This window comes from Bolinopsis microptera, chromosome 4 (assembly GCF_026151205.1).
Source record: "Bolinopsis microptera isolate Bmic1 chromosome 4, MBARI_Bmic_1.0, whole genome shotgun sequence".
NCBI lineage: Eukaryota > Metazoa > Ctenophora > Tentaculata > Lobata > Bolinopsidae > Bolinopsis > Bolinopsis microptera.
Window position 1 is genome coordinate 10,675,215 of NC_087075.1, and position 14,342 is coordinate 10,689,556.

Sequence of the window (14,342 nt, forward strand, 5' to 3'; positions counted from 1 at the left end):
TTTGACTGAGAATGGTATATCTGAAGATATACCATTTGGGTTGGCTAAAGTCTATAAAATGTGTATAGATATACCGGTTTTATAGAAGATAAGTTTCTTGAAGGTGGTATATCTGCAGATATACCATTTTGTTTTCATGATTGTTAAAAGCTGAAATGGTATATTGTAACGTATACCAGTTTTGGAAAAATAAAATTTCACTTTTTTTCAAAAATTTCTTCAAAATTGTTCAAAAAAAGTTCCAAAGATGCACCTTTTCACCCTGAAGACTATGTGCTACCTGCGCAAAATTGGTATATGTTCAGATATACCAGTTTTGCATGTGGTCCCTCAATTTTGCTGTTGTCGTTGTTGAAACTGTGATTGAAATGTCGAGATGTGAAAAGCTGGACACATTTATAGATAAGAGGGGGGGGGGGGGCGGGGAGAGGAGGAACTTTGTATGAAACCTCGTTAAACGTTCAGAACAATTTAATTATGGGGTGAGCGTCGTCGACGCTCAGCTAAGGATTCTGAGTGAATACCTTTTAAATGGTAAGATTTTCGTTAATGATTCTTCTGCAATGATTGACAAGACAAGAAATGGCGGTTAGAACTTCGTTGGATATTACTCCTTCCCTGATTGAATAAAACACATACGGACCACACATTACGAGTTTTTAAATGTTTTTTTTTCAGTGATGACACCAATCCACATGCGAAAAGTCAGTATAGTAAAATCAAAGGCCGTTAGAAACACGATAGCTGAGAAAATGCGAACGGAATAGAATAAAAAATACGATTTAATGTTATGCGCACTGCACCTTTACTTCTCGAGGATCACCTGATTTTAAAAATCTCATAAAATCTTGACATATACTTGACAACCCCAGGCTCGTCATTAAACCCCTACATTAACAGTTAACTCTGTCATTGTATAAGGTCAAATTAGATTCCAGATTCTAGTCAGTGTAGTGGTACTTGCTACTTGTGTTACACTGCACTGGAAGCTGTAATTGTTAATCTGAAAGTTTAAACTTTTAATGTTTCCTAGTGGCCGGTGATTTAAGAACTGGCGTATTTTCGGTGTATAATTAGGCACTTTGCACACAGTTCGCACTAGTGTATTAGAGACTTGAGGGCGGGTGTAGACATAATATGCTCTCTCTACACTCACACTTTACACACCCAGACCATATATATATGTGTAGGTTTTGTTATTAGGGTGTTCAGTTCCAACTTTAGTATTTGTGTTTCGCGTGTTTTCGCTCCTGCCGCTTTTTAGTTTGCGTTATAAAGCGTTCGTTTTTATGTGTAATTTTACTTTTGCACTTCGATACAAGGTGGAAATTCGTTGAAGAGTTTAACAGATTTCTTGTTAATGTTTACTAATCTTGCAATTGGTAGAAATTTACCATGATAAAATATCTTAGAAACGAGGAGCATTTTGAAATTCAAAGTCAACGAAAAAAATTCAAAACGGCCATGCCCACATCGCCAAACAGACAACAGTAATACTATTTGGTCAAATAGCTGGCACACAATTACAATATCTGCAGCCATTATCATACCAGCGGCAAAATTACCCATCCTGCTATTTGCTAACAACACGTTTCAACAAACAAGATTTTAAATTTAGATTGGAACAAAACCGCGACGGGATAAAAATAACTGAAAACTAAATAGGCAGGTACTGGTGACTTGATGTCACGTGGTACGACGCGCGGCATGGAGTTAGGAATATAAGCGTGTAATCACGTGATACTCCACGTGCCACGTGACATTACACGTGCCACGTGATATTACATGTGCCACGTGATATTACACGTGTTGCTGCTACTGTCTGCACATTTTTCGCACTTGGTTTGCTAGATATGTGTTTTAATTGTCATTTCCTTCTGGCAGCTAATCTATTCGTGCAGATAAGTGCAATGATTAGAAATAGGTCAATTAACGAAGGTTGCAAACAATTATATACTTCTGCTTTCTGACGATTATATCTTAACCTGGGAGGTAATTTTCACGTCACTAATCACACGTGAAGGAAACAATGATATTCACTACAAAATATACATTATCTTTGTAAAATAGACATTTTGAGATCGCCATGATCTCATTAGACTATTTCTGTAAAGTGGCACACAACTTGCCAACACTACTGACAGGGTGTGGTTTTATCCACATCCGCGCTACCATCTGACTACCATTAAAATTGCGCCACTTTTTGTCGACCTGATTAAATTCTACTTATCCATAACAGATTTAAATATTTTTTCTTCAGAAATCAGACTTGATTGAAGCATCTTTAAAGAGATTAGTATAATACAAAATAGAGATTCTACAGCCACAAATGCTATAGGAGTTATGGCAATACCCGTAGCGACATACTGATTAAGAAACTAAGGGCACTTAGCCTAAACCACTACACATCGTATAAACAATGTATGCACTGTGTAATTGTAAAATGTACCTACTTAGTTATGAAAAGTAATCTTATGGATGGTATCGAGCTCTATAGTCTACAATATAGCCACAATACGGCCATTGTAACCCAAATACTTCCTCATACGGCCTCTAAAATTTAGCCAGTGATAATTATATGGCCTCTGTTACACGGCCATTAAAGATTAGATTTACCACAGTGATGTACTCGTACGACTGATGACTGTACGCGGTCCGCTAATTACTTAATTACGTTAAGTACTGCACACGAAACAATAAATACCGTACGGTATTAAGATATAAAACGACTCAACTGTAATACGAATGTTGAGAATGGTTTATAGTATATAAGATTAGGTTGCGAGGATTTCTCATTACTGCTCAAAACTGTAGTTGATATATTTCCACTATCTTTGATGTAGCTAATAGTGATAAGATCATGCGTATATAACGCAGGAATGGCAGTATAATAGATTGAATTTGTTTTGTTCGTTTGTTGCTGCCTCTGGTAGGACGCCATCCAGCTTTAAATACTTTCTACAGAGGACGATCTTTTTACTTTATTTTTGTTGTATAAAACAAAAATAAAGTAAAAAGATCTTTCACCTATAGAGTGTACAACTGTACAAATACACTCTGTATTATCTGTTTTGGGGTTTCAAATAAAAGGTACAGTTGACAGATGATGCTTCAGCAAGGAGTAGGAACTGTCTCTTTAGGCACAAACAACATAATATGACCACTGGGTAAATATGAATTCTTCTCGCTGGCCCTTACCTAGGAATCTGTCCCTTTATACCTGAGAATTTGTTACTTCAAGCCAACCCCTCGGTCTCGGTAAGCAATTCTCGGTAAGTAAAGCCATGTTAAACTTCCTCCTGGACAATAGAACGCCAGAAATTTGTCCAATTAAATGATACCTACCTATACATAAAAGGCCAAATTACGGGAAATTTGCACATTCCTGAACAATTTTATGAGATTTTAAGTCGGATATTTCTAAAGAACTAACTCTCCGCAATTTAAGTGATTTGCAGATAGAGCTTATCAAAAGTGCAAACTTTCAAATGTTTAAAATGTGTCACTCCCAAGTAAAGGTCAACAAGCATAGAAAAAAATTAGGAATAAAATATTTGGTTGGTTATCAACTTCAAGTACTAATGTCAATTTGATTTCAGCTGAATAAGCTGCTGTAAATAGAATTTATAACTAATCAAATGTTACAGACAAAATTCCGCTTGTTACAGTCAATTGGTTGAACTGGAGGAAATATTAATAACTCATTACGTCACCCTAGCAAAGCAGTCTAACACACACACGCACACTCCTTTTGCAGCGTGATGTAAAATCTATTAAGAAACAGGGCAGAAAATCAGTAAAAGTAGCAACCAATTACCGCTCGATTACCGCAACTAATAAGGTAATTACAGACACTAATGTAGTAATTATAGCAAGCCACATTCAGAGACAGTGTGCGTACGTTACCGTATATTAAAACGAAACACTTTTATAAATATACCATATCCAGGAAATTGTTTGACAGTGACTCAGTGAGCTAATACTGTATAAGCAAGCTGTTAAACTACAGTCTACATGTACTACACTTATATAGTGTACACTTCAGTTCTTTGTGTTTTTGTGATAGCAGTTCGAGGTTCTGGTCGTCAAGATTCGTGTACTCAGAAATGGTACACGCATGCACTCTAGTTCGACATTTACCTTAGCTCGTTACGTACTGAATTCCGACAAGACAACTTCGACTGTCGAACTACGGTACGCTATACCTGGACTCTAGTTCGACACGAATTTGAACGAAATCAACCAATACAAAGCATCGATGGTTGGTATTTTTATAGCATTGATTATACCATGAAACTTTCCGTTCGTCAGCCTATTTTGAGTGTTTAACTTGTGCGATGTAATATAATAAAGGTTATGATATTTATTAAAATCCAGCACCGAACAAATTGATGAACAAAAGCCATGAAATTAACTTCATTGATTCCAATTGTGTATTTTTTTATACCGTACAGATTCTACCTTATCGGACCTAATTTGGACGAACTTGCCCTGTGAGACTTATTTCTGGTGAAATTAACATCTGTTGTTGCACGCAGCTCTATCAATCATATTGTAATCGTTTCAAACAGTTTTTGGCGTGTTAAAATTCATCATGTATCGAGTAGTCTGGTCAACAAAGCTGAACAGCTCATTCCGACCTAAAAATAACATTATTTAAAACAATTCATCATCAAGCTAGGCAGATCGTAACAATAAAGCGGCAACTCACTGTATAATAGTCGGCGTGTTAATCGCTTATAAGTTTAGCAACAATTAAAATTAAAACCGTCTGAGATACGTTCAGATGTACATAAACTAAATAGTCTTCTCTATAGTATATAGTAAATGCCAGATTTATTTAGTAATTAAGTTCGCATGCATTGATTAATAATGTGTCAGGCCTTTCCAATCAGTGATGTTCAGCTTTACATTAAGAGCTATTAAGGCTTTTATATTGGCATTTGGCTACCGTTAATATTAGGACGCAATGAAACACCGGATTACAAGGTATATATCATGCATGGTAACTGTTAAGCGGAGAAGATTAGGATCGACCATTTTAAAATCTTCCTTTAAAATATAGCTAAACCGCCGTTACTGTTTAACTTTATTTAAACTTGCCATTCTTTTTGATATCTCGCTCCTTATATATTAGTCAGTGACAGTATAGTCAACAACATCGGATATATTCTGGTCATTCGTTCAAATTGATCCACCGCTTAAGCTGCACATGAGCAGCTGAACGATGAAGCCCGACGAAAACGATCGTAAGGACGATTACAAGCCCTGGAGATATTTGTCAAGGAAGTCTCAGTTTCAGGCCAGACTGCTGACTGTTAGTAAAAATCGAATGGTTGGAATCGAAATAGAACAAACTTCTAACGGAGCGGAGTACTGAATAGGCAAATTATATCTGAAGATTATTTAAACTGATCAATTCTCAACGCAATGTCCGGGACAAGTTGTCCCGAAGCTTGGCATCGGCCAGGAAAACTGTATGTACCAAAACCTGCAACGAAAATAAACAACTTACTCTAACCAGTTTAGCACAGTGACTGGTGAATGAGCGTGTAACACGTGAGCGCGCGTTTCGTCACGTGACGTCACTTTTCGTCACGTGACAAGTACCCGCCAATCAGACATTGGATCGGCGGTAACGTGGGACGAAGTACTGCGTGTTTAATCTACACTCATAATTTTCTCCGTCGTTTGAAAATGAATGTACATTTGAGTGTATCCGCTTGTGAATACTGCTCGGTGTTTTACAGAAATTGGACATGGTTGTTCGATATGTTTTATATTTTGCTGCTCTTCGGTCGCACACGTAATGTCAATTAGTCTGTTGAATTTTGAAATTCAAGTAATTGCCAGTTTTTATTTATAGATCAGTTTGATTTTCGATGAGGCCAACTTTTAGAGTACCCACCTTTTCAGTTGACTGTTACCACACTTCTAAACTATACAAGCAGGTCAAGTTCACGGCTCGTTAGCTCACTATAATATCAATAAAACAAAGATAAGTTGATTGTTGATGTTCCAAGCTGTGTGTAAACACGCTGTTTGCATACCGCTCTAAGGGGATTGTGTAGATGCCAAACATACCGGAAATTCCATTGAAACTGATCGATCACACAGAGAACAAAGAAGTAGAACGAAGGTCCCGCTGCAATAGATCAACAATAGATGGTTAATTATATAAACTGGCAATGAAATTAGTCTCATTTCACAACTTATAGAGCAACGCACTAATTCGACACACGCAATAAAAGTTAAACAATATTATCCAGACTGGCTTATACATTTCTATTGACATAACATATCGTTGAGTTGGCATTCGTTTATTAGGTAATATCTCGTTGTCATTTTATGATTTATCCATTTATCGATTTATAGTTATATCTTATACCGATAAGATCATTTCCATCCGCCGTTTTTATTTCTTAACGATCGTTAGGAATACGATTGTCTAAAGTAAGCATGCAGTGATTGTTGTGTCAGCTGACTTACATTTTGATAAGTATAAAGTTAAACTGTTACCCACAAACTTGATATCATATAAAGAAAATGTTTATAAACAGAAATATTCGATTAATTCATTAAACTTTTACGAAATGTTGAGTAACATTCTACCTATCATACACTTACTTAGATTACGCTACTGAAATGCAGGAGTCAACACACATTTAGAAGATTAAATAACAAATAAAAGGGGCTGTGGACCGAAGATGTTAGGCTAGATTTTGGGAAGGGTATGTTTGTTTCATAAAATGGCATTCACCAGTTTCTCTCAATTGGCAAATTATCACGAATGACATGTTCAGCTCCATTGGAATGTAAAAAACCTATTATCTCTTGACTACGGCCGCTAGACGTATCCTAACATAACATGTTAACTGCATCATTGCAACTCTTAAGCTCTCAGTCCAGTTATAGAATATATAAGACATTCCTCCGAGGAATGCGAACTAATTTACGGAACGCTAATTGGTCTAAAGCTTCCCAGATCACCGATCAATAGTCTGATATTTCACTCCCGTTACAGATCCCTATTTCCTACATATAGCTGCGCTAGCTCTTTGTTGTAAATTATATCCTTGTTATCGTAATTGGCGATGTTTCTTTCGTGATGAGAGCGCTGAAATCGGTTTTTACCTGTTCCTTGATCTTTTCACTTGTTTTTCATAAATTCGATAACAATTTCCTCGCACATAATATATTAAAGTCATTATTGTAACGGTATGTTAGAACCAGACAGAAACAAAGTGTGAAGGGCCTGAAAGTTTAAAATATAATGTAGATCAGTATGTATGTGAAAACTCATCTTTCACTCGCTAGTTATTTTCCAAAGTATAAATTGAGCGCAGAAAGCTATCGTTTTCAATCAGCCAGAACTAAGATGTAATTCCACAGATCTATTAATAGAACAGCAGGCCGCTTCAACTGTTATCATAATGCACTATTTGCACCTCCTGTATTGTTACATGTACTAGTAGAAGGCGGATGTTTCTTTTTCACGCTACTTCAAACACACCCTTTTTAACACGTTGTTTCAAGTTGCTTTGCTTTGTGTTATATTAGCCAAGGGAAAAAGGGGCGTTTTGATAGTTATAATGGGCATTTTCCTCCCCTAAAAATTCTTCAGAAGTAGTGCAAAACTATTTAAAGGTGTTGAATGTTATGAAACAGCACTTAAAGCCCCCTCCCGGATTGCAACATTGCCATGTTACGAAAATAATCGCCGAGCTAACAAAATATGCGCCATTCTTAGTAGCAAAATATTCGCCATGTTATAGCAAAATATTCGCCATGTTATCATTTATTTGCAATGCTGCGCGCGATGATGCAAATATTTCATAAAGAGGCAAATATTGTGGTTTGAAAAATTTGCCTTCTTAGCAAAATATCCGCCAAACGCTCAAATGCGCGTAGCAAAATATTCGCCATGTTGTGAATAATTTGCATAACATTTAAAGTTTAAATTTATTTTCTGATCTAGAGCTCGAAACTAATCAAAAATATTTATTTAGTTATTTATTTACCTTCATGACTGTTCCTAGCCAAAAATTGCACACTTCCTTATCCCTCGAACGTCATGTTTTATGACTGAAATCAACATTTCGATCCGGCATTTCATGTTAATTTGTTATGGCTAAAGGGGATTAAATTTAGTCGATGAGTTGCAAGGACAAAAGAAAATCGCGATTATTTAGACCAAAAATCGCGGCGCCGCGACAATCCAAACTAAGAATAATCGCGGCGAATTTGCGGCGAAAGATAATGTATTTGCAGAGCTAAATTAGATGTCCTAATCACACTGAAGTAGCAAAAAAACGAATCCCTCATCGGACTACTGTGATATACTAATCTTACGGCTGGATATTGAAAATGCAGAGGAGTAATAATAATATTATTGTATTGTGCGAGTTAAATTAAAAGTATTGTACCCAGACTTCTACAGGCTAGAAATCTTGGAACAGTAAACAAAATATTGATTTGATTCAGAGAAATAAACTCGCTGTTCCATTTTGACACGGTAGGTACTACTCTATCGTAGATTTGGTTCATAATGCAGCATCATGATGAGGAGATACAGTTATTATCTCAATTCTCATAGTCACGTGATAGTAGCTGCCAGAGTGACGGGGTCGGGACTCGGGAGAGGCTTATTAGTGAGATAAAAGTCAGATTATATTCGACTATCCTATGTGATCTGATAACAATATTTTGTTGAGTAGACTAAGAAAAACCATGATTTAACTAGTGGTGAAGCTAGCGAAGAGAGTGATTTAAACAGAATCGCAAAAATACCCCGAATGATGCGATATTTTAAAAACCAAGGGAGGGAGGGAGGCCAGGCAGGGAGGGAGAAAGTTTCCGGTAATAGAACCACCATGATTTATAAATCAGTGAGCTTGTGGAAAATTAAAATCAGATCATAGATAACACAATCATTTATAATCATATCTCAATTAAGGACAAAAGAAAATCATGATTATTTAGGCCAAAAATCTACTGATCAACTTTATGTCTATTGGTCAAATGAATGTCTAGTAGTAATGGTCATGTTTATTGTTTATGTCTAGTGGTCAAGATTTAGGGAAGTTCTTGGCTAACAAGTGACAAGGTTACGTCAGTAGCTTAGATGAGAAGTCGTATTTCAAAAACAATTGTTTGGTTTTTTGGACAGTACTTTTCAATAAAAATTTAAAATTACGTATGACACCGTCGAATTGAAAAGTGCGACTAGTCCGTACTTTTCATTTTAGGTCAGCAGGCGAGTGGGTTAAGAAATGCTGACGGTTGTCCACGGTTCATGCTACCCTGATCATTATGAGCCGAAGTACATATTAATTTCGGTTTTCTAAAGTTCGTTCCTAGTACAAACTCCTCGATGTACAATTTTGGACTCGAGACTTCCTCCTTGTAATACTATCCCGGAAGGCAGGCCTCCTTTTGCACTACGAGCTCGGAAGCGGGAGCTCTGCCTTCAGAGGTACGTATCGAGAATGACTCTGACCAAAGATTTTTGTAAAGTCAAAATCTTTTCAAAGTTTTTCTGGAAACTAATTTTGTTCACGTTTCATGCTACTCGGATATCCGGCCGGAACCGGATTCAGCCGCGTGAATATCCGGTCGGTTCCTAGTCCGTATAGTACCTACATTCGAAAATCGGAAGGCTGTGATTGGTTCCATATACTACTTATAAAGAACGTACTAATATTAGGCCCTCAGATTTAGGATAAAGGAAAATGCGATTTTTCTCGGAGAGCTAAAAAAATCGCGATTTGTCGCGGAGATTGGGGAAAATCGCGATTCCGCACATGCCGCGATTACCTTTTGTCCTTGATGAGTTGTGTGGCAGACAAGATTCTTTGAGATTCATTCTGTGAACATTATATGAAGCTGACTAGGTTTTTTCTATATAAAGGTTTTTTCTATGTATTATAATCATGGTGTCCTTTTAACAATAGGACATCATAATATGATATGTATATAACGGATAACCTCGCAACCTGCATTTCACTTTTGGTAACCGTAGGACCAAAGGATATTTAAAGACAAATATTTGTACTAATTTTAATTTGATACTAATTCTAATTTCAATTCTAATTTGCAATTCCACGTGACTTAAAATTATTCGAAACAAATATAACGTTGTGCGACTGCTTAGGGGTCGTTCACATATTACGTAATCAAATTTGAACAAATTTGTTACCCCCCCCCCCCCCCCCCCCCCCCCCCCTCCGTAATCAACCGTAATCAGTTTTACCATTTATACGTCATAACTATTGTGTTAATATTTCACTAACGTTGTCATTTAGAAACCCCCTCCCTCCCCAGTCCCCGGCCTCAGCAATTACGTAATCTGTGAACTGTGAACTGTGAACTGTGAACTGTGAACTGTGAACTGTGAACTGCGAACTGTGAACCACCCCTTAGAAGAAAAACTGCCCACCTAAATTATGTAGAAAAGAAATTGTCCCACTATATTATTAAAACTGAAACGCATTATCCAGCAAAGAATTTTACCGACAATGTTGAGATCCTGTGCCATTCTCCTCCTCCTTGTCTCTGTCTCCACCGCCCTGACCTGCTACAAATGTGCGGTATTTAACATGACAGTAATGACAGAGGAGCAGGCCGGTCAGATGACCGGAGCTCTAGTTCTGCTAGGTTAGTTTTTAAATTTATTAGTGTTTAAAAGTTGTCAGTTTATTAGTTGGTTAGTTTATTAGTTGGTTGGTTTTTTAGTTTGTTAAATTATTAGTATTTGTAAGTAGGTCATTACGCTTAATAAATGTGTTACATAATAGTAATTCTGTTTGGTAGAAGATTATCTGATGACTTGAAACATTTGGTTCTGACGAAAATCCAATATTATTATAACGTGACTCCAAATTTGGGCGGACCATTAACCTGCTAGTTCTCTAACTCATTACAGCTATTAGTATTAGAGACCAATTTCAGGGCACTGTAATCATCTAAGTAAGCACGAAGGTGTTAGATTGCCTGGTGTTTAATTGGCCCATTAGGGTAGTCTAAACTCTGATTTCCTTACAATTGCTGTACCAATTAGTTCCAAATCACCGTCCTCAAGTAGCCGAAAAGATCTGTTTGTCTAATTTGCATAAACTGTAACGTATCAAATCGTTTAGCAACCGCCTGTAAAGGAATGCAGACATTTGACCCGGTCCCCCAAAGCGTGAATTAACTGAGGAGGATGTGACAATAACAACTTGTCTCAATTTAACAACTTATATCGATAACAACCTGTCCCAATATCTTGTCTCAATAACAACTTGTCTCAATTTAACAACTTGTCTCAATAACAACTTGTCTCAATAACAACTTGTCTCAATTTAACAACTTATATCGATAACAACCTGTCCCAATATCTTGTCTCAATAACAACTTGTCTCAATAACAACTTGTCACAATAACAACTTGTCTCAATAACAACTTGTCTCAATTACAACTTGTATTAATAACAACTTATCTTTGATCAGGTGCGCCGAAGTGTACCATAATTGAGGAGGATGTTACTCAGCAATGTGAAGCTAATCAGGACCAATGTCAAAAGATATCTGTAAGGTATACTAAAATCTTTGTTGTAAGCAGTTTCAATTCAAGTTACCTGTTTCTGGTAACTTACATTCTCAAGTTACCATGCTTTGTGGTAACAGGTAGATTCTTATTAGCTTCCTGTGTTTGATATCTGCTCTATAAATACAGCTGTAAATAACCATTTTTGGTAACCTTAATTTAATTCTTTAAAGCTAACGTTCTGTTTATCACAGTTCTAAGCTCGGAGGAGATGAAGCCCATGATGGTTATCTCCTACAGTGTGGCCAGTCTTCATCAATCGAAAGTTTATGTCCAACTTATACGGGAATGGCTAGTAAGTGACAAAAGTTGATAGTCTTATAAATAACTAGCTTGTTGTTCTTTATCTCCTTTCTATTTCTAATAAATGGGAAAACAACAAAACGATCACTTTTTAGCAGCTTGATAAACCGAAATTCGTAGCTAATAGCAATTCCCAACATTTACACACAGTATTTATTTCACATGTCACATGACCATCGGTTTAACAAGAATTATGAGCTAACTAACGAAGATATCCTCAGAACTGGCAGGATTTATTATTGATGGCTGTTCATCTGAAGGGTGTGACTCCAGCAAGTGCTACGATCCAACCAGCGGAGCTACATTTTCTAACCACAATCTGTACATTCTGATCGCTTCTCTTGCTACTTTCATTTTAGCATCTCTGTAATTGTATAGGACCAAGATTTAAGAACGAAGATAAATGCTACACATTATTATCAATGATAAGAATAATAATTATAAGTAAAACTGGTGATAGGTGAATCACGCGACTCTTTTTTGTAAAATCAAATCTTAGCTAGGATATTAATCGTCATTTTATTAGGAAGATATGTTATTAGAAAGATAAAAGGGTAAACCACAGTAATCGATACGCGTATTGGTGGTGTAATTTTATTTCGCAAATAAAATGTGTGCAAATTTGTTCACTGTATTTTTTCAATTTGCCCATGGAACTTACATAATAATATATTTTATAATATTCATGTTATAATTTTGTTGTTGCTGTTTAACTTTACCTACGCAGTTACATGGAACGATATGATGTTTATATCTTTTATACACACTAGCAGGAAGATTTATAGTATTGAGGTTTTTTTCGTTCCGGAAAAATATCAAATTCTGAAACATTTTGATTCAGTATAGGTCCTAATATTAATTAATTTCAATTTCCTCAAGATATTGGGTGTGCAAATTGTACTTATTTGTAACATCAAACATAGTACCTGTACCTTTCTGTTTATATTGTAATTTGTTTAGGTTAATACGAGATTTAGATATCATTGTGTGCGTTAATCTTTTAATTAATTTTAAAATAATATGGCGATTTTTATTTTTTTAAATCCTTGCTGTGTTGTCATATGATTTTTCTTTACGATCGCACGATCCACTAATTTATCTACGTTCAAGGCAATCAAGGCAGAAAGACACAAAAACAAAATATTATAAAAATTTGTGATCTAAAAAGAAAATATCTAAACTAAAATCACATTTTAACTCAAATTGCGTGACATAATTATAAGTATAACAGTAACATGTATAATTAGATATGTCTTCAAGTATAAGTGAAACTTGACTTAGGGGCATAATACAAATTAAAAGGTGGTTATTGAAGTTTTTTTTATAAGGGACATTCAAATATTACAGACGTAATCACTTAAATTGCAAATCAAAGGGAAGGCCGGGATGTTTTAATTAATTTCGCTAGTGTAATTTTAACACTATATGTGTGAAACTGATCACGGAGGGGGGAGTTCAAAATTTGACCGAAAATGTATTCCACAATTTGTGATCAATTAATGACCCCAATCCTATTAATAGTTATAGTTTCGTTATGTTCATATCATGAGCTCCAAGTACCCACGTGGCTGTTTTTTGACCGTTCCAACTTGTATCACGTGGTGACCCCCACGGTGGTGACCCCCCTTCGACGCTACAGGGGGAGCCGCGCACTTCGTGCGCGGCGGGTCATACAACGTATGACAAGTTCCAACTAATCTATTCGGTAATACTAATCACTATACACTCATCGTCTCACTTTTCAAGTTTACTTTCGTTCCCCTCGCAAAATTATTCTACCAGGATTTTAACGGGTGATACTCGTAAAATATCTGTTCCATACAGGACCGTTTAATTGACGATGTCAATTCATGGCAGCTCGGCGCGGCACAGTAACGCATCGCGCTACAAAGGACCGTCGACGAGTCCAACTCGGCGCGCGTCCTAGTAGGTTACTAGGTTGTAAACCTACAACCAGGATTCTGCTTAGTCTCGCATATATATATGAATATCGCATGTTAACTCACATCAGCTCGCCGTTTTAGAAAGCTTGCGTCTTTATTAAGTTTAAAAAAGATATTCTCACCCTCTAAGAAACTCCTTGTATCACGTTGCGACCCCCACGGTCGTTGTAGCGCGATGCACTACTGGGTCGCGCGCGCATCCAATAATGCTTCTCGCAACGTATGCAGATCGGCGAGATGCGAAGGATTGACATCGTGAATCAACCACGGTCGTTTCACTATGAGTATGGTGACGATACACTACAGGGGAGCGGCGGGTCATACAACGTATGACAAGAAACTCCCGTTTGGAATGAACCTTGTTTTTGACGGATGTTACTCGTCTAAATTTCTTGATCGAAGTAGCGCGCGCCGCTTTCTTCTCGAAATGGCCGCTTTCTTCTCGAAATGGCCTCTTTCTTCTCGAAATGGCCCAATGGCAAGTGCTAGTGCTACGAAATAGCGCGCGCC

At 36.8% G+C, this 14,342-nt stretch overlaps 1 protein-coding gene across 1 annotated transcript; it reads left to right on the top strand.

The window, feature by feature from the left end:
- On the top strand, positions 1-12,908 carry LOC134813935 (uncharacterized). Its single transcript, XM_063821874.1, has 5 exons — positions 1-4; positions 10,498-10,656; positions 11,490-11,574; positions 11,781-11,881; positions 12,111-12,908. Exons 2-5 carry the CDS (start codon positions 10,518-10,520, stop codon positions 12,257-12,259), a joined length of 474 nt encoding a protein of 157 aa, XP_063677944.1. The 5' UTR covers positions 1-4; positions 10,498-10,517; the 3' UTR covers positions 12,260-12,908.
- The last annotated feature ends 1,434 nt before the right edge of the window (positions 12,909-14,342 follow it).

Bases quoted from the DNA above. Each gene is read 5' to 3' on its own strand.
- LOC134813935 (XM_063821874.1), top strand. From the start codon at position 10,518: ATGTTGAGATCCTGTGCCATTCTCCTCCTCCTTGTCTCTGTCTCCACC. The intron at 11,575-11,780 runs GTATACTAAAAT...TGTTTATCACAG, and splicing joins TGTCAAAAGATATCTGTAAG to TTCTAAGCTCGGAGGAGATG. The intron at 11,882-12,110 runs GTAAGTGACAAA...AGATATCCTCAG, and splicing joins AACTTATACGGGAATGGCTA to AACTGGCAGGATTTATTATT.